Raw genomic sequence first — 27,061 nt, forward strand, 5'->3', positions numbered from 1 at the left:
CTGGAGGGAGAAGAAGGGCTCCCCGAAGGCAGCCTTCTTTGACTTGGATTCGGGTGACACCAGGTGCTACATACCACCTCTCCAAAGTCAGGCTGACCTTTGGAGTAGTGATGGCGATGTGGGTAACCATTACATCTGAATCATAAAGTTTTAATTGGACCTTCAAGGGGTTATTCATAACATCTCTTTTCAGCAGTTTAGTTAATATTTTCTCAGGTTTCAGGGACCAGAGGAGACCCATGGGGTGGACTCCTACATAATCACCTCCAAGAGAAGATGCATGCTCTAGGTCCACCTCACCAACTTCATTGGCCCTAGAGTAGGCTTGAGAATGAAACAGGTTTCCCTTTTCATCTTCCAGTGATGTCCAAAGAAGCACTATCTGAAATGGAGTTAGGCCTTTTGCTATGCACTGGCTCATCAACATGAGTGCACTTGCAGGGGTAGCTATCAGATGAATCCTTGTTACAGTGTGGTTCCTTGGATGATTCTTCACTAATGCCTTCAGTAAACCTCAACACAGAAAGAAATATGGGAGAATGAAATAAGGCAGTGATAAGGTTAATGAAAAGTAAACTGGACCAGGAATCAGGCTGCTTGGGATTCAGCTCTAACTCTCCAGTTAGTTAGCAAATATTCTGATGTAATCTTCAAGTTCAAGATTCCTAGGAGTGTTCAACAAATTTCTAGAAGTTATATAGCAAGGTGATAAGTTTCATAACAATAATGATCCAAGGCTGAGGAAGCAGCAGTCAAAATATGCATGAATGATATTAACACATCCAAGGAAAACATCACAATCTGCCATCTAGAGCCCTTGAAAAATCAAGTACGATGGAGAATAGGAGTGAGAGGTGGGGCTGAAAACAGGGGGACTTGATGAACGTCTCTATGTAAGAGACAGGTGACTCTACTACTAATCCTCTCCCTGAGTCCTGCAAACAGAATGCCTTGGCATCTAAAATTTTACCTACAAGAGCATAAAAAATAGAATGATCTTTCAAAAGAATGAGAATAAAGTCTCTAGGGAGAACAAGGAGGCTGACATATAGCTCCCTAGGAAAAAAAAATACTCATAGCTTCGTAGTTAGGATTTACCCAGTCCTAAGCAAAACTGGAAATTGACAAGCCTTTCAGGTACACAGAAGTGTTTTTGTTTTGTTAAACTCATTAGATTGCCAAGAATGCAAAGAATCTAAATGAATTAAACTCTAGCAAGTGACAGGCTCCTCATAGAAGAGAAGAAGTTTTCACTCCTACGTGGTGACTTTCAGTTATGACGAAGCAACAATAACAATAACAACAAAAACCCATAGAGAAAAATAAAGAGAAATCCATAGAAAATTTAATGCACTTGTAATGGATGTGTGTGGGCTGAATTCTCAGAATTCTGAGAAACTCCAGCCACAGAGTAAGTCTTTCTCCAACTGCCAACTCTTTCTAGGACTTGACAATGCTCAGGGACAATACGTCAAAGACTGAGAGCAGGGACGTGAGCTGAGGGAAATCCCTCTGAGGCTTTGCAGGCCTTTATATAAAGTAAGACAGTTGCCTTCCAAAAGATGGAGGCAGAGTATCAAAATAGAGAGATTTCCGCTGGCTCAGAAAGCCAGGAGTGGCATGACAGAGCAATTCCTTAGTGACACTCCTTCCAGAAGGATTGTAAATCAGAGAGAAATATCCCACAGTTAGAAAAGCTAGCAACATGACAATAAAATACAAAAAATATCTCTAGCCAGCTCAACTACACATCAGATTGATTCAGCCCCTAATTCTAACAATTTGACAGAATAGAAGTATGCTCTTTTCTTGAGGTAAATATTACTTATTTTAGCTATTATTTTTATTTTATGCAAAATATCCAGGATACAAAAAAAAAAAAAAATTACAGGCACAAAAGAAGCAAGAAAATTGACCCATGATCATGGGAGGAAACATTCAGTAGGAGGAGACACAGAAATATTCCAAAGGTGGAATAATCAGACAGTAACTCTGATACAACTACAATAGAATGCTATTCAGCAATTTTTAAAAAAAATATTGAATTATTGATATATGCAACTTGGATGATTTACAGGGGAATGATATGAATTTTAAAAAGCCAATCCCAAATGGTTACATACTGTATGATTTCGTTTATATAACAGTCTTGAAATGACAGAATTATGGAGAACAGATTAGTGGTGGCCAAGGTTCAGGGATTGGGGTTGGGGGGGAGATGGCTATACAAGGGTACTATTAGGGAATCCTTGTGGTGGTGGAAATATTCTATATCTTGATTGTATCAATGTCAATATTCTTGTTGTCATATTGTTCTAAAATTTTGCAAGATTTTATCATAGGGGAAACTGTGTAAAGGGTCATGTGTTCGCTCTATATTACTTCTTACAACAGATGTGAATCTACCATTGTCTCAAAGTAAAAGGTTAATTTAAAAAATAAGTATGGGGACTTCCCTGGTAGCGCAGTGGTTAAGAGTCCACCTGCCAATGCAGGGGACACGGGTTCAATCCCTGGTCCGGGAAGATCTCACATGCCTTTTAAAAAAAAAAAAATAATAATAATAAGTATGATAAAAATGCTAAAGGATCTATTGAGAAGGCAGACAAAATACATGAAGAGACTGAGAATTTCATCTGAGCATGGAAGCTATAAAAAAATAACCAAAGAGAAAAGCTAGAAAAAAATAAAATATCAGAAATGAAGAATTCACTAGATAGACGTAACAGAGGATGGGAAACAGCTGAGTAAAGGACTAGCAAACTTAAGGACATCTCAACTGAAAGTACCCAAACTAAATCACAAAAAGAAAAAAGGGTGTAAAAGAAGAACAGAGCACTTGAGATGTGTGGGACAATATCAAATGCTCTAATACATGTGTAGTTGGTGCCTTAGAAAGAGAGGAGGTAGAGAGGCACAGAAGAAATGTTTAAAAACCTAATGGCTGGGCTTCCCTGGTGGTGCAGTGGCTGAGAATCTGCCTGCCAATGCAGGGGACACGGGTTCGAGCCCTGGTCTGGGAAGATCCCACATGCCGCGGAGCAGCTGGGCCCGTGAGCCACAACTACTGAGCCTGCGTGTCTGGAGCCTGTGCCCACGCACCGCGATGAAGAGTGGCCCCCGCTCGCCGCAGCTAGGGAAGGCCCTCGCACAGAAACGAAGACCCAACGCAGGCAAAAATAAATTAATTAATTAATTAATTTAAAAAAAACAAAAACTAATGGCTGAAATTTTGCCCAAATTGTTGAAAAACATCACGCCACAATTGCAAGAATCTCAGCAAACCACAAAGACAAACACTAAGAAAACCACAACTACGGCATTATAGTCAAACTGATAATAATAAAATATAAAGAGCAAATCTTAAAAGCAGCCAGAGGAAAATGGAAACATTATATACAGGAGAACAAACAACACAAATAACATTTGACTTCCCATCACAAACAATGGAAGCCAGAAGACAATAAAATGAATCTTTAAAATGCTTAAAGGAAAAAAAAAAAAAACCTAAAATTCTTTATCTAACAAAAATACACTTCAAAAATGAAGGCAAAATAAAGACATTTCCAGGAAAAAAGAACAAAAACAGAAACCTGAGAGATTATGTCTGCAGTAGACCAGCACTACAAGAAATGCTAAAATGTTGAAATGGTACTAGATGGACAACTGGATCTGTGGGAAAGGATGAAGACCACAAAAATGGTAATTATAAAGCCCTTAAAAATTTTACTATGTGTGCACACACATGTATTGTATTTAAATGTAATTAAAAGACTGTTTAAAACAAAAATAATAAAAATGCATTGTGGAGCTTATAGAATACATAGAAATAAAATATAATGACAAAAAGGTGGGACTGGAATATAGAATTATATTGTTGAAAGATTACTGTATTACTATTTTTCAAGTAATGCAAGATTATTTGCCAGCAGACTAAAATAACTTAAAGTTACTGTCAGAAGCTCAGCCGAGCTGGAGGAGACAGAGAGCTGAGCTGCCAGGTGTCAGAGTAGCTGATTAAAGTAACAAGCTAAAAGCAGAGTTAAGCCTTTGATCACTTACTGTGATGGGAGAAAGTGCCTGTGATAAGACAAGGGTCAAGGAATGTTGTTGGATCAGCCAGACGTGGAAGTGGTCTCACCCTTGAGGGAACCCCAAAAGATCCAGCAATTTGGAGTCAGAAGACAGCAAGGGGAAAGGGGTAAGAGTAAAAAAAGAACGGGATGCTGAGTAAGAGTGGGGAAAAGTGTCCTGAGGTTTCCTTCCTCTTTGCATAAAGAGGCCTCCGAAGAGACGTCTGAAGACCTTAGACTTTAAAAAAAGGCCTGAGATAAAGACTTAAAAAAATGATGACTCCTAAGAAGATGTGGTACATATATACAAAGTAATACAATATTACTCAGCCATAAAAAGAATGAAATAATGGCATTTGCAGCAAGATGAATGGACCTGGAGATTATCATACGAAGTGAAGTAAGTCAGAGAAAGACAAATATCATATGATATTGCTTATATGCGGAATCTAAAAAAAAAAATGATACAAAATGAACTTATTTACAAAACAGAAACAGACTCACAGACTTAGAAAGCAAACTTATGGTTACCGAAGGGGAAAGGTTGGGGTCGGGGGAGGGATAAATTGGGAGTTTGGGATTGAAATATACACACTAGGACATTTAAAACAGATAACCAACAAGGACCTACTGTATAGCACAGGGAACTCTACTCAATATCTGTAATAACCTAAATGGGAAAATAATTTGAAAAAGAATAGACATATGTATAACTAAACCACTTTGCTGTACACCTGAAAGTAACACAACATTGTAAATCAACTATACTCCAATGTAAAATAAAAATCAAAGAAAAAAAAAGATGATGAATCCTGGTCAAGGAAGGCAAATATGAGAAGAGTATGATGAACCAGAGTGGTCTGAGTCCTTGACTGCAACTTTCTTCAGAGACTGTCATGCACTGTCTGTACCTCAAGTCTGATGTGGGGAGAGCAGCTTTCCCCCATGAAGCCTGCCAGGTAAAGACTTTGTAATTGCCCATGGTAAGGCCTGAAAAATCACATAGAGGTTTTTAACCAGAGCTGGACTCCTCAGTTACATATTATAATCTCTAAAGAAAGCACACACACACACGCACACAGACACACACATGTTTAATTAACCCCAAAAGAGGTAGGTGTTCCAATTACTATAGCTGTGTAACAAACTACTCCAAAATTTAGAGATGTGCAACAGTTATTTATTATACTCATATATTCTATGGGTCAGGAATTAGGACAGGGCTCACTGGGATCAGCTTGTCTCCATACCATGACGGCTGGTAATTCAACTGGAAGATCAAAGGCAGGGGGATAAAATCACCTGAACGCTTATTCTTTCACATGTCTGAGAGTTGATGCTGGCTCACAATTGGAGGCGTCATTTTCCCTGCATGTGGGCCTCACTGTGGTCTTTCTGCATGGGCTAGTTTGGGCTTCCTCATAGCATGGTGGCTAGATTCCAAGGGTGACCAACTCAAGAGGGATAGAGTCATATAGAGGCTATATCCTTTTTATATCCTAGCCTTGGAAGTCATATGACATAATTTCTCCCATTTTATATTGTTGTAGCAGTTACAAGTCCTCATCAAAATTCAAGTGGAGAGAACATAGACCCCTCCTCACAGTTGGAGAAATATTAGTCACATTGATAAAAAAAAAATGTGGAATGGGACATGTGTGCGTGTACACGTGTACTTGTGTAGCCATCTTTGGGAAATGCAATCTGCCACAACAGGAAAGAAGGAATAAATAAGTAAATAATAAATGGGATGAATATAAAACATATAACAAGATGAGAGACTTAAATCCAACCACATTAATAACTGCATTAAATATAAATGAACTAAACACTCTAATTAGTTAAAGATGCAGATTGTCAGACTAATTGAAAAAGCAAATTGCTGTTTTTTTAGAAAGGTATTGTCAAGATAAAAGACAGACAGATTGAAAATAAAAGGGAAGAAAAATATAGGCAACACAGATACTGAACATAAGAAAGCTAGTGGGGCTATATGTATATCAACTTTATATCAATTTATATCAAGACTATATACAGGACTTCCCTGGTGGTTCTGTGGCTAAGACTCTGCACTCCCATTGCAGGTGGCCTGGGTTTGACCCTTGGTCAGTGAACTAGATCCCACATGCCACAACTAAGAAGTTCACATGCTGCAACTAAAGACCCCGCATGCTGCAATGAAGAACCCACACGCAACAACGAAGATCCTGTGTGCCGCAACTGAGACTCAACACAGCCAAATAAATAAATAAATATATTTTTAAAAAGACTACATATAAGTATATATATATATATTTATAGCCATTTATGTCAAGACAAAGAGTATTACTAGAGATAAAGGGGGATATTTCATAATAATAAAGAAATCAAGTCATCAAGAAAATATGTTTTTAAATGTATATACACTCTGTAATAACAGAGTTTCAAAATACATGAAGCAAAATTGAAAGAATTTTTAAAAATCCACAATCATAGTTGAGAATTTTAGCAACTGTCTCTCAGTAAATGGAAGTTCAAGTCGATTTTAAAAATTCAGTAAGATACCAAAGATTTGGACAACACTCCCAACCAACTTGATCTCATTGAGATTTATAAAACACTACACCTCAAAACTGAAATATAGAAGAAAAAAAAAAAAAAAAAACCACAGTTACAGAAAGAGAGAGAAGATGAAAAGGCAGAGGGCTATGTACCAGATGAAGGAACAAGAAAAAACCCCAGAAAAACAACTAAATGAAGTGGAGATAGGCAACCTTCCAGAAAAAGAATTCAGAATAATGATAGTGAAGATGATCCAGGACCTCGGAATAAGAATGGAGGCAAAGATTGAGAAGATGCAAGAAATGATTAACAAAGACCTAGAAGAATTAAAGAACAAACAAACAGAGATGACCAATACAATAACTGAAATGAAAACTACACTAGAAGGAATCAATAACAGAATAACTGAGGCAGAAGAACGGATAAGTGACCTGGAAGACAGAATGGTGGAATTCACTGCTATGGAACAGACTAAAGAAAAAAGAATGAAAAGAAATGAAGACAGCCTAAGAGACCTCTGGGACAACATTAAACGCAACAACATTCGCATTATAGGGGTCCCAGGAGGAGAAGAGAGAGAGAAAGGACCAGAGAAAATATTTGAAGAGATTATAGTCGAAAACTTCCCTAACATGGGAAAGGAAATAGCCACCCAAGTCCAGGAAGCGCAGAGAGTCCCATACACAATAAACCCAAGGAGAAACACGCCGAGACACATAGTAATCAAAGTGGCAAAAATTAAAGACAAAGAAAAATTATTGAAAGCAGCAAGGGAAAAACGACAAATAACATACAAGGGAACTCCCATAAGGTTAACAGCTGATTTCTCAGCAGAAACTCTGCAAGCCAGAAGGGAGTGGCATGATATACTTAAAGTGATGAAAGGGAAGAACCTACAACCAAGATTACTCTACCCGGCAAGGATCTCATTTAGATTTGATGGAGAAATCAAAAGCTTTACAGACAAGCAAAAGCTAAGAGAATTCAGCACCACCAAACCAGCTCTACAACAAATGCTAAAGGAACTTCTCTAAGTGGGAAACACAAGAGAAGAAAAGGACCTACAAAAACAAACCCAAAACAATTAAGAAAATGGTCATAGGAACATACATATCGATAATTACCTTAAACGTGAATGGATTAAATGCCCCAACCAAAAGACATAGACTGGCTGAATGGATACAAAAACAAGACCCATATATATGCTGTCTACAAGAGACCCACTTTAGACCTAGGGACACATACAGACTGAAAGTGAGGGGATGGAAAAAGATATTCCATGCAAATGGAAATCAAAAGAAAGCTGGAGTAGCTATACTCATATCAGATAAAATAGACTTTAAAATAAAGAATGTTACAAGAGACAAGGAAGGACACTACATAATGATCCAGGGATCAATCCAAGAAGAAGATATAACAATTATAAACATATATGCACCCAACATAGGAGCACCTCAATACATAAGGCAACTGCTAACAGCTATAAAAGAGGAAATCGACAGTAACACAATAATAGTGGGGGACTTTAACACTCCACTTACACCAATGGACAGATCATCCAAAATGAAAATAAATAAGGAAACAGAAGCTTTAAATGACACAATAGACCAGATAGATTTAATTGATATATATAGGACATTCCATCCAAAAACAGCAGATTACACGTTCTTCTCAAGTGCTCACGGAACATTCTCCAGGATAGATCACATCTTGGGTCACAAATCAAGCCTCAGTAAATTTAAGAAAATTGAAATCATATCAAGCATCTTTTCTGACCACAACGCTATGAGATTAGAAATGAATTACAGGGGAAAAAACGTAAAAAAGACAAACACATGGAGGCTAAACAATACGTTACTAAATAACCAAGAGATCACTGAAGAAATCAAAGAGGAAATAAAAAAATACCTAGAGACAAATGACAATGAAAACACGACGACCCAAAACCTATGGGATGCAGCAAAAGCAGTTCTAAGAGGGAAGTTTATAGCTATACAAGCCTACCTCAAGAAACAAGAAAAATCTCAAGTAAACAATCTAACCTTACACCTAAAGAAACTAGAGAAAGAAGAACAAACAAAACCCAAAGTTAGCAGAAGGAAAGAAATCATAAAGATCAGAGCAGAAATAAATGAAATGGAAACAAAGAAAACAATAGCAAAGATCAATAAAACTAAAAGTTGGTTCTTTGAGAAGATAAACAAAATTGATAAACCACTAGCCAGACTCATCAAGAAAAAGAGGGAGAGGACTCAAATCAATAAAATCAGAAATGAAAGAGGAGAAGTTACAACAGACACCGCAGAAATACAAAGCATCCTAAGAGATTACTACAAGCAACTTTATGCCAATAAAATGGACAACCTGGAAGAAATGGACAAATTCTTAGAAAGGTATAACCTTCCAAGACTGAATCAGGAAGAAACAGAAAATATGAACAGACCAATCACAAGTAATGAAATTGAAACTGTGATTAAAAATCTTCCAACAAACAAAAGTCCAGGACCAGATGGCTTCACAAGTGAATTCTATCAAACATTTAGAGAAGAGCTAACACCCATCCTTCTCAAACTCTTCCAAAAAATTGCAGAGGAAGGAACACTCCCAAACTCATTCTATGAGGCCACCATCATCCTGATACCAAAACCAGACAAAGACACTACAAAAAAAGAAAATTACAGACCAATATCACTGATGAATATAGATGCAAAAATCCTCAACAAAATACTAGCAAACAGAATCCAACAACACATTAAAAGGATCATACACCACGATCAAGTGGGATTTATCCCAGGGATGCAAGGATTCTTCAATATACGCAAATCAATCAATGTGATACACCATATTAACAAATTGAAGAATAAAAACCATATGATCATCTCAATAGATGCAGAAAAAGCTTTTGACAAAATTCAACACCCATTTCTGATAAAAACTCTCCAGAAAGTGGGCATAGAGGGAACCTACCTCAACATAATAAAGGCCATCTATGACAAACCCACAGCAAACATCATTCTCAATGGTGAAAAACTGAAAGCATTTCCTCTAAGATCAGGAACGAGACAAGGATGTCCACTCTCACCACTATTATTCAACATAGTTCTGGAAGTCCTAGCCACGGCAATCAGAGAAGAAAAAGAAATAAAAGGAATACAAATTGGAAAGGAAGAAGTAAAACTGTCACTGTTTGCAGATGACATGATACTATACATAGAGAATCCTAAAACTGCCACCAGAAAACTGCTAGAGCTAATTAATGAATATGGTAAAGTTGCAGGATACAAAATTAATGCACAGAAATCTCTTGCATTCCTATACACTAATGATGAAAAATCTGAAAGAGAAATTATGGAAACACTCCCATTTACCATTGCAACAAAAAGAATAAAATACCTAGGAATAAACCTACCTAGGGAGACAAAAGACCTGTATGCAGAAAACTATAAGACACTGATGAAAGAAATTAAAGATGATACCAACAGATGGAGAGATATACCATGTTCTTGGATTGGAAGAATCAACATTGTGAAAATGAGTATACTACCCAAAGCAATCTACAGATTCAATGCAATCCCTATCAAATTACCAATGGCATTTTTTACAGAGCTAGAACAAATCATCTTAAAATTTGTATGGAGACACAAAAGACCCCGAATAGCCAAAGCAGTCTTGAGGCAAAAAAATGGAGCTGGAGGAATCAGACTCCCAGACTTCAGACTATACTACAAAGCTACAGTAATCAAGACAATATGGTACTGGCACAAAAACAGAAACATAGATCAATGGAACAAGATAGAAAGCCCAGAGATTAACCCATGCACCTATGGTCAACTAATCTATGACAAAGGAGGCAAAGATATACAATGGAGAAAAGACAGTCTCTTCAATAAGTGGTGCTGGGAAAACTGGACAGCTACATGTAGAAGAATGAAATTAGAATACTCCCTAACACCATACACAAAAATAAACTCAAAATGGATTAGAGACCTAAATATAAGACTGGACACTATAAAACTCTTAGAGGAAAACATAGGAAGAACACTCTTTGACATAAATCATAGCAAGATCTTTTTTGATCCACCTCCTAGAGTAATGGAAATAAAAACAAAAATAAACAAGTGGGACCTAATGAAACTTCAAAGCTTTTGCACAGCAAAGGAAACCATAAACAAGACAAAAAGACAACCCTCAGAATGGGAGAAAATATTTGCAAATGAATCAACGGACAAAAGATTAATCTCCAAAATATATAAACAGCTCATTCAGCTCAATATCAAAGAAACAAACGCCCCAATCCAAAAATGGGCAGAAGACCTAAATAGACATTTCTCCAAAGAAGACATACAGACGGCCACGAAGCACATGAAAAGATGCTCAACATCACTAATTATTAGAGAAATGCAAATCAAAACTACAATGAGGTATCACCTCACACCAGTTAGAATGGGCATCATCAGAAAATCTACAAACAACAAATGCTGGAGAGGGTGTGGAGAAAAGGGAACCCTCTTGCACTGTTGGTGGGAATGTAAATTGATACAACCACTATGGAGAACAATATGGAGGTTCCTTAAAAAACTAAGAATAGAATTACCATATGACCCAGCAATCCCACTACTGGGCATATACCCAGAGAAAACCGTAATTCAAAAAGACACATGCACCCGAATGTTCATTGCAGCACTATTTACAATAGCCAGGTCATGGAAGCAACCTAAATGCCCATCAACAGACGAATGGATAAAGAAGTTGTGGTACATATATACAATGGAATATTACTCAGCCATAAAAAGGAACGAAATTGAGTCATTTGTTGAGACGTGGATGGATCTAGAGACTGTCATACAGAGTGAAGTAAGTCAGAAAGAGAAAAACAAATATCGTATATTAATGCATGTATGTGGAACCTAGAAAAATGGTACAGATGAGCCAGTTTGCAGGGCAGAAGTTGAGACACAGATGTAGAGAATGGACATATGGACATCAAGGGGGGAAAATTGCAGTGAGGTGGGGATGGTGGTGTGCTGAATTGGGCGATTAGGATTGACATGTATACACTGATGTGTATAAAATTGATGCCTAATAAGAACCTGCAGTATAAAAAAACAAACAAAACAACTAATACTAAACTTTCATTGGGTTATTTGTATGGAAATATGTTAATATAAATGTTTCAGACATTGCATGAAAAAAAAAAAAACTTAAATATATATATTCTTTCTAAAGAAACCAAGTACTGATTTCTGCTTAGAATGTAGGCAACTAGAAAGAGTGTTGTTCCATCAGTAATAACAAGAAAATGTGAATAATCTTGAAAATCATAACTTATATTGAATCTATCAGAGAGGTGAGGTTGCAGGACCACTAACTAGCCTGAAATGTAAGAAAAGAAGGGTGCCTTCATGATGAAACAACCTGGTAAACCTGCAGCAGAGCACAAGATGGGGCCTCCATACAAGCAGATAATTGGAATTCAGCTAAATTTTCAGTGAATTGCTAAAGGCTGTGAGCTAACATAAACATAGAAAACACCCAGAAGCTGCAGACACAAGAGAACTTTGCACCCAATAACAGGCTCTTCTTTATGTACCTCACCAGATGGTTATGAGAAAGATTGGGGTGGGACAAGAAACTGGAAGAATGTTTCCTGACTTGTGCAGTCCTGGAGGAAGGTAGCAGCCACCACTGCAAGAAAGGCACAAGGCCCCACCTGAACCTTTTTTCCCTGAGGAATAAAATCCTTAAGCCACTGGGAGAGAGGATGACCAACTGAGCCAGTTTCTTGGGACTGAAGCATTTCCCAAGATGCAGGACTTTCAGAGCTAAAACCGGGACAGTCCTAGAAAAATCAGGAGGAGTTGGTCACCGTACTGGAGAAAGAACACCAAGTCCTGTCACTCTCAAGGCACAGGAGACCTACTGTTGCTGGGGGCAGGAAAAAATGAACGGGGAAAAAACAAAAAACAAACAAAAAAAACCTTACCCCTGGAGAAGGACAGGAAACCATCCTGGACTCAAATAATTAGAGGTCTTTCATCACTTGGAGAGGGCAGGATCACTGAGAAATCTCCACCCCCAGACAGCAGGGCACAGGGCCTGTCAAAGACTGAGGCTCATCTAGGATAACAGAAAACTATCATGACCTCCCCACCACCAGGCTAGTGAGCACCAAGTAACAAGCAACAACAGTCTACCATTTAGGGTGTGTAAAATCATGGAAAGAGACACTTTCTAATGTGCAGGCACAAAGGGAAGGCTTAAAGTTGAGGGTTGAAAGTGAACATTGAGAAAAATACTCTAGCAAACCTACCTCCTTCTAAACACAATGTAACACCAAAAGATTTTGAAGTTGGTGATTATAGCGAATATAACCATAGCAAAAATGACAACAAAAAAAATGAGCTCAACTGTTGACTAGATTGACCCCACTAACAGACCAGCAGAAGAAGAGGTATTTCTAGTTCAAGATGTAAATATTTATATTGATTTTTACTGTTCTATATACCATGTCTGACAATCAATGAAAAATTATGAGATACAACTCAATTGCAAAAATAAACAATCTGATTAAAATATGGGCAGAGGATCTAAATAGATATTTTCTCAAATAAGGCAAACAGATGGACAACACGTACATGAAAATGTGCTCAACATCACTAATCACCAGGGAAATGCAAATCAAAATCACAACTGTTAGGACAGCTATTATCAAAAAGACAAGAAATAACAAGTGTTGATGAGGATGTGGAGAAAAGAGAACACTTGTGCATCACTGACAGGAATGTAAATTGGTACAGCCACTATGGAAAACAATATGGAGGTTCCTCAAAAAATTAAAAATTAAAAACAGAACTTCCTTATGATTCAGCAGTTCCACTTTTGGGTATTTATCCAAAAGAAATGAAAACACTAATTCAAAAAGATATCTACAGCCCCATGTTCATTGTAGCATTATTTATAATACCCAAGACATGGAAACAACTTAAGTGTCCACTGATGAATGAATGAATACATAATAAATAGTATATATATATATATATACAATGAAGTATTATTCAGGCATAAAAATGAAGGAAATCCTGCCATTTGTGACAACATGAATGGACCTTGAGGGCATTATGCTAAGTTAAATAAATCAGACAGAGAAAGACAAATACTATATGATCTCACTTACATGTGGAATCTAAAAAAACAAAAACAAAAACAAAAAACCCCCACTGAACTCACAGATACAGAGAATAGGTTGGTGGTTTCCAGAAGCAGGGGGTAGAGGGTGGGCAAAAATGGGTGAAGGTTGTCAAAAGGTACAAACTTTCAGTAATAAAATAAAATAAGTCCTGGGGATGTAATTTACAGTGTAGTGACTATAGTTAATAATACTGTATTGTATATTTGAAAGTTACTAAGAGAGTAGATCTTAAAAGTTCTCATTGCAAGAAAAAAATTTTTTACCTACCAGTGGCAATGAGTATTGGCTAACTTATTGTGGTAATCATTTTGCAATATATACATGTATCAAATCATTATGTTGTCCACCTATAACTAATATGATGATGTATGTCATTTATATTTCAATAAAAAAGAAAAAAGCTGAAATTCAAGCACAGGATTTGATGGTAAAAGTAGCTAACTGCCAACAAATGTTCAAACAAGCCAGGTATGTTATGTCAAGTTTAGGACCAAACCTGGAAGATGAGATGGGGACATCTGATGGATGCCCCCAACAATTTTCACTCCCTAGAAATTTCTGAACATTCTGTATTTGCTGAAGAGGCTCACCCTTTGGCCTCTAAGAGCTAGAACTACCCTCTCTCCCTTTCTCCCACCCTAACATGAATAAAGACCATATAGAGGTCTTCCCCCATAAGGCAACAGGTGCCTTTGGAAGCTGTCCCCATTCTGACTACCAGGCCTATAATCAAAGTTGAGTCACAGCATAACCTGGCTGGGGCTACGTAGGGCCTGATGGACGAAATAAATGGACTATATACAAAAGTTGCTGCACAACCTAGCCAAAAATAAAAACTAAAAAATTGTCAGACACAAGAAAGCAAAGAAAAAAAAATGGCAAAAGGCAAAGCAATCAACAGAACTAGACCTGGAGAAAACCCAGATAGAACAAGCAGAGAATTTAAAATAACTGTGAATAATATTAAATCTTGCTATAGACTGAATGTGTGTATCCCTCCAAAAATCCATATGTTGAAGCCTTAATCCATATTGTGATGATATTTGGAGGTGGGGCTTTGGGGAGGTAATGAGGTTTACATGAGGTCATGAGGGTGCAGCCCCTGTGATGGGATTGATGTTCTCATAAGAGGATGAGGAAGCCAGAGCTTGCTCGCTTGCTATCTCTCTGCCATGTGAGGATACAGCAAGAGGACTGTCTATAAACAAGAAAGAGGGTCCTCATCAGAACTCAGCTATGCTAGCACCCTGATCTCAGACTTCCAGTCTTCATAACTGTGAAAAATAGGTTTCTATTGTTTAAGTCACACAGTGCATGACAGTTTTTGTAGCAGTCTGAACTAAGACAAAGCTCTAGTGAAATGGGTGGACAACATGCATGAATAAATAGATAATTTTAACAACAACAACAAAAAGGAAACCAAAAGAAATCATCAAATGGGAATGCTAGAAATAAAAACAAAAAAACTAAAAAAAACCCCACAGCAACAGAGATAAACAATGCTTTCAACGGGCTCATCCACTGCACATAGCTTGGATAAGATCACCAAACTTAAAGATAGGTCTAACAAAGAGGGAAAGAAAAAAAAAAGCAAAAAGCAAAAAGGAACAGAGCATACAAGAATTGTGGGATGATAACAAATCATCTAATATACTTGTACTTGGAAATTCAGAAGAGAGAGATGATGGAACAGAAGAAATATTTGAAGAGATAAAGGCCAAGAATTTTCTAAAAATTGTAAAAGACATCAATCACAGACAAAAAAATCTCAGAGCAGCCCAAGCTGCTCTCATTTTTTTTTTTTTTTTTTTTTACATTTTAAGGCAATCAGAGGAAGAAAAAAACAAAAAACAAAAAACCCCACAACCCACATTACATACAGAGGAACAAAGAAAAGCTTAAGTATACTCCTTAACAGAAACTATGCAAGTCAGAAGAAAATGCAACAACAAATCTTGCTGAAAGAAAGGTTTAAAAAACATAAAACCAGAATTTTATATGCAGCAAAAATATCTCTCAAAAATGAAGGAGAGTGGGAGGGAGACACAAGAGGGAGGAGATATGGGGATATATATATACATATAGCTGATTCACTTTGTTATAAAGCAGAAACTAACACACCATTGTAAAGCTATTATACTCCAATAAAGATGTTTAAAAAAAAAAAATGAAGGCGAATGCATACAATTTTGCAACTTCCTGAGAACCTATAATTATTTCAAAATAAAAAGATTTTCGAGACTTCCTTGGCAGTCCATGGTTAAGACTCCACTCTCAATGCAGGGGACATGGTTTCAATCCCTGGTCAGGGAACTAAGATCCCACATGACACATGGCATGGCCTAAAAAATAAAAAAAAATTTTTTAAATAAAACAAAATAAAAAGATTTTCAAAATAAGGGAGAAACAAACATTTATCATACTAAAACTAGTAGAATTCATTACTAGGAGACCTGAACTACAAAAAAAGTGTTAAGGGAAATTCTTCAGGCAGAAATAATATGACACTAGATAGAAAATTGGATGTACACTGAAAGAAATGAACATCCCTGGAAATGGTTAAAATAAAAATAAATATAAAATTTTTTCCTTATATTTAATCCTCTAAGTGATAATTGACTCTCTAAGACTCACCTGTCCAATAAAGTTCACACTAGTCACAGGGGGCTATTTCAAGGGAACACTTGAAATGAGTGCCCTACATAATTGATGGCATGGGACTTCCCTGGCGGTCCAGTGGTTAAATCCGCCTTCCAGTGCAAGGGGACGTGGGTTTGATCCCTGGTCAGGGAACTAATATCCCACATGCTGTGTGGCAACTGAGCCCACATGCCACAACTAGAGAGAAGCCCGTGTGCCACAACAAAGAGCCTGCATACTGCAACGAAAGATCCTGCATACTGCAACGAAGATCCCCTGTGCCACAACTAAGACCTGATGCAGATAAATAAATAAATAAATAAATAAATAAATAAATAAATAAATAAATAAATAAATAATTCATGGGTCAAAGAAGTAATCATAAAGGAAACAAGAAGATATTTTTTATTGGATGATATTGAAAACAAATTACCAAAACTTGTGTGAACTTAGTTTTTTGAGGGCGATTACCAGCATCATCTGCAGACACTCATACTATCAAAGTCAGGGGCAGAATGAACTATAAACTCATGCTTTGTGGGTTCCAGCTTATCCTTTCTCTGCTCTACACCCATCTTCTCTTCCTAACTGCTTGCCCTGCAAACTTCAAGTTCTAAAGCTCCATCATTAGATGCAAGGACAACAACTCTTCAGAGGCAGTTAAACCAGTTCCCACAATGGTGTAAGGTCAAAGTCTTAAGAATTATACATCAGTGGAGCTGGAGAGGCTGAAGGAAAGATTATTTATTGTTAATTGATACTTCAAGCAAGTTAAGTTCTGAAACTGCTACTGGATATGCCACATGTTAATCCTTGGGCATTTTTATAGAGAGAACTTGGTGGTACGGCAGAACCTGGTACTAGTGCAGTTGAGGAATGAATAGGACAGCTTAATTATTCAAGAATGAGGAGAGCAATATGCTGGTAGCTGAAAGAAGCGTCAAGGAGGAGTTTGCTTTGTGTCCTACTTTGGGTTCCTCCAGAAGCCTACTTTGAGGTAAGAACTCATGAGCAAGTAGTTTATTTTGAGGCGCTTCTAGGAAGTGGAGTGGAGAAGAGCAATGAGAAATATCCAATAAATTGTTGGTTGAGGGTTTCTCCTGGTAGTGGTGGGGGAAGGGGTGCATTAATTTCCCATCACTTCTAACCTGCCATGTGGAGAGGTAAAGCTGACTCTGAATCCAAGTTTCGGATGTTGTGAGTCAGGCCTGTGCACTAACCACAAATGCAGGTAGGGGAAGGCAATGACTTTGTATTTTGTTTTTAATGAGTGTGTATGTGTGTGTATTGAGAGAGAGAGAGAGAGAGGTAGATATGAGATGAGCCATGAATACATGCTGAGAATCAGCCTAGAGCAAGAGAAGCACTGAGAATCAGAATTTGATGGTGAATAAGACACTGTTCTCTGAAAACCTTAAAAACTAGTGATTTTATAGCCCCAAAGTACAATATTTTACTTGTAAAAATATTCAAGAAATTGAGTACTTAAGGTCACACAGAAATACATGGCAGAGTCAGGAATGGAATTCATATCTCCAACTCTGAGTCATAATTGATTAGAAGTTCAACAAGAATTTATCAAGGGTCTATATGTGATAATCACTAGGAAATTAGTCTTTGCCCTAAATAAATCTAAAGATGTAGTATTCCTTCCACACATTATCAGTTAAGCTTCTCTTTAAGTATCACATGAATCAACCAGTGTATCCATACAGAAAGAAATGGAAAAGTCATTAACTTTAGTTCAATTTATACTTCTTTTCAAATGTCATCACTTTTTCCTTCATTCCTGAATTGCATAAATATGACATGTAGTCAACCTTCAAGAAATATTTTCACAGAATGTAATTCTAACATATCATTAGTCTCACATTAAAAGAAAATCATCCTTTAAACAAAATAAAAATAGGACCACAATTCAGCTAAGACAGTTTCTTCTGTAATATTCTAAGAAACAGTCTTTAAAACAAGAGAGAAATATAAATGGAAATGGGGGAGATAGAATAAAGAAAAGTTAATAATTTCAGATAGTCTTTCATTTTCCCTCAGAAATATAATTTCTGGCTTGATGTCTTCATAATCGCAAGTCTCTACTGATACCCTTTCTAAACAAAATTCAACTGAAAAGATATACCCTTATCTAAACACTCTTGGAACTCCACAGCTCTCTGAGATTATAAAATGAGTAAAAAGACTATCTGTCCTCATGAACTGCTAAATTCCAAACACTGGAGTTAAAAATCAGATTTACTTCTCATTCAAGAGCTGATTTTAACCCACCTCCAATCAGACCAGAAGAGACAGCCCTGATTACAAGACAAAGTACCTGACTTTTTCTTCTTGAGCCCTTTTTTCTAGCAGTAAAAGGAAGAATGACACTACCTAGAGTTGTCCTGGTCAAAATCTCAAATATGTCTTTTGAGTTAAACTGAGCTAATATAAGTGAAATACCAGATTACTGCCCACTTCTTGCTCTAGTCTCCTATTAACTTTTAAAACTTACAGAATCCAGTCCCCTCCTTTTTTCTCTCTTTTCCTTCTTTATGCTCTCTAAATCTTTCCCTCTTAGGAATAGCCCTTACATTTGCTCACATATTTTATTGATTTTATTAATTAACAAATTTGACCTCTATTGGGCATATCTTTCCTCTACAAATAAAGAAGAAGTCAAGGGCTTTGACCTGCTACCAAAGAGTTCTGAACTAGCCAAGAACTACAAATGTGGTCACAGTAACCAACAAAATACTTTTTCTTGGGCACAATTTCTACTTTCAGAATTTGGCCAACACCAAATCTCCCACCAATTCCCTTCCCCTCTCAACAAATTAACAGGGGTCCTTGAACTAGCTATAGAATGGAGCATTAGTGGGATTTTTCATGACAAGAAAATAAAAGCACTATCTCCATAAAACTATGAGCCCTTATTTATTTGAGGTGATGGACAAAGCATTTCAAAAGTACAAACTTAAGGAAACTATTAGTAAATTTAACTTCCTTAATTTTAAGGACTTCTGATCAGCCAAATACTCTATAAAAAACTTGCAAGCACAAGCCACTAACTTGCAATAGACTTATGCTACACATAAAACTGATGAAGAACCATTAAAGAGAATACATAAAGAATTCCTTAAAAAATCAATTTATAAAAATCTCAGTTGAATGTAAGAAAAAGACTTACACAGGAACTTTACAGAAGAGGAAACACAGTATAAGCATATGGAAAAAAAGGCTTAATTTCATTAGTCATCAGAAAAATGCAAATTAAAATCATGGGATATGTTTAGATCTACAAGATTGGCAAAAATTAAAAACTCTGAAAACAAGAAGGGTGGGTTAGGAAGTGGATCACCAAGACTCGAACTCTAGTAGAGGAATGTAAATGGGTGCAACCACTTTAGAAAGCAATTTGGCACTATCTACTAAATGTGACAATACAAATAACTTTTGACTCTGCAATTTCATTTCTAGAGATATACCCAACAGAAATGTGTGCACAAGTGCATCAGGAAATATGTACAAAAATATCTATAGCAGCATTTTTCAAGATATTAAAAAAAGGAAACAACTAAATATCTATTAACAATAAAATGAATGAATAAATTTTGGCATATTTATACAGTGGCATACTATAAAGCAATAAAAATAAATGAGTCACAGCTACATGTAAAAACCTGGATGAATCTCAACAAACTTAATACTGAGTGTTAGATGCCAGTCATAAATGAATACACATAAGTAAATACCCATAAATGAATCTTATAAATTTATATGTGCTAAAGTAAAACTATAGAGCATACTTTTAGAGTAATTCTTCAAACAAAAGCAAGGAGGGGATTACCAAGATTCAGGATTGTGGTAAAAAATTATTAGTGTAGTTCACATTGACAGACTGCAAGTAAATGGAGGAAAAATAACATACCATGAAACAGTAAGCAAAAGAAACCCAAAGTGGCTATAGTAATGTCAATAAAGTAGATTTCAAGACCAAGAGTACTATCCAAGATAAAAGGTAGTGATCACAAGATCATAAAAATCATAAATCCTAATAGAGGATTTCAAAATATATGGAGCAAAATTTGACATATTTAAAGGTAGGAATAGACAATTCCATAATCATGGTTGGAGATTTTAACATCCCTCTCTCAGCAATGGATAGAACAACTTAACTAAAATTAGTAAAGGCATAGATTTCAACAACACTATCAGTAACCTTGACCTAATTGCTATTTGTGTAACACTAAACCCAACAACTTCAAGTGCACAAGGTATGTTCAGCAAGATAGGCCATAAACTGTGTCATAAAATTAATCTTAGTAAATGTAAAAATATTGAAATCATAGATTTTCTTTTACCACAATGGAATTAAATTAGAAATTAATAACAATAGGATATCTAGAAAATCCCCAAATGTTTAAAAATTAAACACACTTCTAATAATCCATGGGTCAAGGAAGAAACAACATCAGAAATAGAAAATACTTCAAACTGAATAATAATGGAAGTACAATATAAAAAATTTGAGGATAAAGTTAAAGGTAAAAAGGGAAGTTTATAATTTTAATAGTTATATTAGAAAAGCAGGTCTTAAATGGCCTAAGGCTTTACCTTAAGAAGCTAGGAAAAGGAGAAGAAAATAAACTCAAAGTAAGTAGAAGGAACTAATAACAGCACATACCAATGAAATAAAAAATAAAAAATAGAAAAAAATTAACAAAGACAATAATTGGTTCAACTTCAAGCTGGACTGGTCAAATTAAAAACAAGATAGAATACAAATAACAAATACCAAAAATGAAAGATGGCTTATCATTGCAGATCACAGCAGACATTAAAAGGAAAATGAGATTATAACAACTTTATGCCAACTAATCTGACAACTTAGATGACATGAATACATTCCTTACAAAATAAAATTTACTGAAAAATTGTTTCAAGTAAAGGAGATTAAGTAGACATGATAACAAAATGTAAAGCATGAACCAGGAATAGATTCTGGATCAGGGGGTGAAATTGCTATGGAGCTCATTACTGGGACATTGTTGAAATATGAATATGAATAGTGTATTATTAGTGTTGCATCAGTGTTAAATATTTAGAACTTGATATTCCATGATAGAAGGAAGCAGAAATTTGATGGCAGCTGCAGTCTGCTCCTATACAACTAAGATTAACACTGGAATTATATGGAATCAGCAGTTAACTTTAGTGACTACTCCTGAATTCAGAAACCATTCAAGTAAAACCTTTAGGACCTTTGCACTGTGAAACAACCTAATTAAAATGAAAGTAATTGTAGATAAGATTTATTTCATGCATGCAGATATGATTGAGTTAAAGGTACCTGTCACTTTGTACTGTAGGATGCACAAAACACATAGTAATGGGATTACAAATCAAAGAAGCAGGACTAAGTTGGCTATTCCTAGGTTTACAGTCAAGACATTTAGAGTGGGAGGAGCTTCAAGATGGTGGAAGAGTAAGACGCGGAGATCACCTTCCTCTCCACAAATACATCAGAAATACATCTACATGTGGAACAGCTCCTACAGAACACATACTGAATGCTGGCAGAAGACCTCAGACTTCCCAAAAGGCAGGAAATTCCCCATGTACCTGGGTAGGGCAAGAGAAAAAAGAAAAAACAGAGACAAAGGAATAGGGACCGGACCTGCACCAGTGGGAGGGGGCTGTGAAGGAGGAAAAGTTTCCACACACTAGGAAGCCCCTTCGTGGGCGGAGACTGCGGGTGGCAGAGGGGGCCACAGAGGAGATCACAGCAACAGGGGTGCGGAGGGCAAAGTGGAGAGATTTCCGCACAGAGGATTGGTGCTGACAAGCACTCACCAGCCTGAGAGGCTTGTCTGCTCACCCGCCGGGACGGGTGGGGGCTGGGAGCTGAGGCTCAGGCTTCAGAGGTCAGATCCCAGGGAGAGGACTGGGGTTGGCTGCGTGAACACAGCCTGAAGGGGGCTAGTGCGCCACGGCTAGGTGCGAGGGAGTCCGGGAAAAAGTCTGGAGCTGAGGAAGAGGCAAGAGACTTTTTCTTGCCTCTTTGTTTCCTGGTGCACGAGGAGAGGAGATCAACAGCACTGCTTAAAGGAGCTCCAGAGATGGGCACGAGCTGCGGCTATCAGCGCGGACACCAGAGACAGGCATGAGACGCTAAGGCTGCTGCTGCCGCCACCAAGAAGCCTGTGTGCAAGCACAGGTCACTATCCAGACCCCCCCTCCCGGGAGCCTGTGCAGCCCGCCACTGCCAGGGTCCCGTGATCCAGGGACAACTTCCCCAGGAGAACACACGGCGCGCCTCAGGCTGTTGCAACGTCACGCTGGCCTCTGCCGCCGCAGGCTCACCCCGCATCCGTACCCCTCCCTCCCCCCGGCCTGAGTGAGCCAGAGCCCCCGAATCAGCTGCTCATTTAACCCCGTCCTGTTTGAGTGAAGATCAGACGCCCTCAGGCGACCTACATGCAGAGGTGGGTCCAAATCCAAAGCTGAACCCTGGGAGCTGTGCGAACAAAGAAGAGAAAGGGAAATTTCTCCCAGCAGCCTCAGGAGCAGCGGAATAAATCTCCACAATCAACTTGATGTACCCAGCATCTGTGGAATACCTGAATAAACAACAAATCATCCCAAATTGAGGAGGTGGACTTTGGGTTCAAAGATATATATATATTTTTCCCTTTTTCTCTTTTTGTGAGTGTGTATGTGTATGCTTCTGTGTGTGATTTTGCCTGTATAGCTTTGCTTTTACCATTTCTCCTAGGGTTCTGTCTGTCCGATTTTTTTGTTTGTTTGTTTGTTTTTACTTTTTAAAAATTTTTTCTTAATAATTATTTTTTATTTTAATAACTTTATTTTATTTTACTTTATTTTATCTTATTTTATCTTCTTTCTTTCCTTCTTTCTTTTCTCCCTTTTATTCTGAGCCGTGTGGATGAAAGGCTCTTGGTGCTCCAGCCAGGCATCACAGCTGTGCCTCTGAGGTGGGAGAGGGAAGCTCAGGACACTGGTCCACAAGAGACCTCCCAGCTCCATGTAATATCAAACGGCGAAAATCTCCCAGACACCTCCATCTCAATGCCAAGACCCAGCTTCACTCTACAACCAGAAAGTTACAGTGCTGGACACTCTATGCCAAACAACTAGCAAGACAGGAACACAATCCCATCCATTAGCACAGAGGCTGCCTAAAATCATAATAAGGCCACAGACACCCCAAAACACACCACCAGACGTGGACCTGCCCACCAGAAAGACAAGATCCAGCCTCATCCACCAGAACACAGGCACTCGTCCCCTCCACCAGGAAGCCTACACAACCCACTGAACCAACCTTAGCCACTGGGGACAGACACCAAAAACAACGGGAAATACAAACCTGCAGCCTGTGAAAAGGAGACCCCAAACACAGTAAGATAAGCAAAATGAGAAGACGGAATAACACACAGCAGATGAAGGAGCAAGGAAAAAACCCACCAAACCTAACAAATGAAGAGGAAATAGGCAGTCTACCTGAAAAAGAATTCAGAATAATGATAGTAAAGATGATCCAAAATCTTGGAAATAGAATAAACACAAGAAACGTTCAACAAGGACCTAGAAGAACTAAAGAGCAAACAAACATGATGAACAACACAATAAATGAAATTAAAAATTCTCTAGAAGGGATCAATAGCAGAATAACTGAGACAGAAGAACAGATAAGTGACCTGGAAGACAAAATAGTGGAAATAACTACTGTAGAGCAGAATAAAGAAAAAAGAATGAAAAGAATTGAGGACAGTCTCAGAGACCTCTGGGACAACATTAAACGCACCAACATTCGAATTATAGGGGTCCCAGAAGAAGAAGAGAAAAGGGAAGGGACTGAGAAAGTATGTGAAGAGATTATAGTTGAAAACTTTCCTCATATGGGAAAGGAAACAGTTAATCAAGTCCAGGAAGCAGAGAGTCCCATATAGGATAAATCCAAGGAGAAACACACCAAGACACATATTAATCAAACTATCAAAAATTAAATACAAAGAAAAAATATTAAAAGCACAAGGGAAAAACAACAAATAATACACAAGGGAATCCCCATAAGGTTAACACCTGATCTTTCAGCAGAAACTCTGCAAGCCAGAAGGAGTGGCAGGACATATTCAAAGTGATGAAGGAGAAAAACCTACAACCAAGATTACTCTACCAGCAAGGATCTCATTCAGATTTGATGGAGAAATTAAAACCTTTACAGACAAGCAAATGCTAAGAGAATTCAGCACCACCAAACCAGCTTTACAACAAATCCTAAAGGAAGTTCTCTAGGCAGGAAACACAAGAGAAGGAAAAGACCTACAATAACAAACCCAAAACAATTAAGAAAATGGTAATAGGAACATACATATCGATAATTACCTTAAATGTAAATGGATTAAATGTTCCAACCAAAAGACACAGACTGGCTGAATGGATACAAAAACGAGACCCGTATATATGCTGTCTACAAGAGACCAACTTCAGACCTAGGGACACACACAGACTGAAAGTGAGGGGATGCAAAAACATATTCCATGCAAATGGAAATCAAAAGAAAGCTGGAGTAGCAATTCTCATATCAGACAAAATAGACTTTAAAATAAAGACTATTACAAGTGACAAAGAAGGACACTACATAATGATCAAGGGATCGATCCAAGAAGAAGACATAACAATTGTAAATATTTATGCACCCAACATAGGAGCATCTCAATACATAAGGCAAATACTAACAGCCATAAAAGGGGAAATCGACAGTAACACAATCAGTAGGGGACTTTAACACCCCACTTTCACCAATGGACAGATCATCCAAAATGAAAATAAATAAGGAAACACAAGCTTTAAATGATACATTAAACAAGATGGACTTAACTGATATTTATAGGACATTCCATCCAAAACCAACAGGATAAACATTCTTCTCAAGTGCTCATGGAACATTCTCCAGGATAGATCATATCTTGGGTCACAAATCAAGCCTTGGTAAATTTAAGAAAAATGAAATCATATCAAGTTTCTTTTCCGACCACAACGCTATGAGACTAGATATCAATTACAGCAAAAAAAAACTAAAAAATACAAACACATGGAGGCTAAACAATACACTACTTAATAACCAATAGATCACTGAAGAAATCAAAGAGGAAATCAAAAAACACCTAGAAACAAATGACAATGAAAACACGACGACCCAAAACCTATGGGATGCAGCAAAAGCAGTTCTAAGAGGGAAGTTTATAGCAATACAATCCTACCTTAAGAAACAAGAAACATCTCAAATAAACAATCTAACCTTACACCTAAAGGAATTAGAGAAAGAAGAACAAAAAACCCCCAAAGTTAGCAGAAGGAAAGAAATCATAAAGATCAGATCAGAAATAAATGAAATAGAAACAAAGAAAACAATAGCAAAGATCAATAAAACTAAAAGCTGGTTCTTTGAGAAGATAAACAAAATTGATAAACCATTAGCCAGACTCATCAAGAAAAAAAGGGAGAAGACTCAAATCAATAGAATTAGAAATGAAAATGGAGACGTAACAAATGACACTGCAGAAATACAAACGATCATGAGAGATTACTACAAGCAACTCTATGCCAATAAAATGGACAACCTGGAAGAAATGGACAAATTCTTAGAAATGCACAACCTTCCGAGACTGAACCAGGAAGAAATAGAAAATATAAACAGACCAATCACAAGCACTGAAATTGAAACTGTGATTAAAAACCTTCCAACAAACAAAAGCCCAGGACCAGATGGCTTCACAGTCGAATTCTATCAAACATTTAGAGAAGAGCTAACACCTATCCTTCTCAAACTCTTCCAAAATATACCAGAGGGAGGAACACTTCCAAACTCATTCTATGAGGCCACCATCATCCTGATGCCAAAACCAGACAAAGATGTCACAAAGAAAGAAAACTACAGGCCAATATCACTGATGAACATAGATGCAAAAATCCTCAACAAAATACTAGCAAACAGAATCCAACAGCACATTAAAAGGATCATACACCATGATCAAGTGGGGATTATCCCAGTAATGCAAGGATTCTTCAATATACGCAAATCAATCAATGTGATACACCATATTAGCAAATTGAAGGAGAAAAACCATATGATCATCTCAATAGATGCAGAGAAAGCTTCTGACAAAATTCAACACCCATTTATGATTAAAACCCTCCAGAAAGTAGGCACAGAGGGAACTTTCCTCAACATAATAAAGGCAATATATGACAAACCGACAGCCAACATTGTCCTCAATGGTGAAAAACTGAAACCATTTCCACTAAGATCAGGAACAAGACAAGGTTGCCCACTCTCACCACTATTATTCAACTAGTTTTGGACATTTTAGTCACAGCAATCAGAGAAGAAAAAGAAATAACAGGAATCCAAATCAGAAAAGAAGTAAAGCTGTCACTGTTTGCAGATGACATGATACTATTCATAGAGAATCCTAAAGATGCCACCAGAAAACTACTAGAGCTAATCAATGAATTTGGTAAAGTAGCAAGATACAAAATTAATGCACAGAAATCTCTTGCATTCCTATACACTAATGATGAAAAATCTGAAAGTGAAATT

The 27,061-nt window shown here is 37.3% G+C and overlaps 1 protein-coding gene across 1 annotated transcript in view; it reads right to left on the reverse strand.

Annotated features, from left to right (window-relative positions):
• Nucleotides 1-25,445, reverse strand: part of LOC309632797 (bile acid-CoA:amino acid N-acyltransferase-like) — a 42,912-nt gene extending 17,467 nt beyond the window's left edge. Inside the window, 1 exon segment of the mRNA XM_082400634.1 lies at nt 1-25,445. Within this exon segment, the coding sequence (XP_082256760.1) occupies nt 1-427 (427 nt within the window). The 5' untranslated portion in view covers nt 428-25,445.
• Between the last annotated feature and the right edge of the window lie 1,616 nt (nt 25,446-27,061).

The sequence above is a fragment of the Balaenoptera borealis genome (assembly GCF_965194805.1).
Source record: "Balaenoptera borealis genome assembly, chromosome: 8".
Lineage (NCBI taxonomy): Eukaryota > Metazoa > Chordata > Mammalia > Artiodactyla > Balaenopteridae > Balaenoptera > Balaenoptera borealis.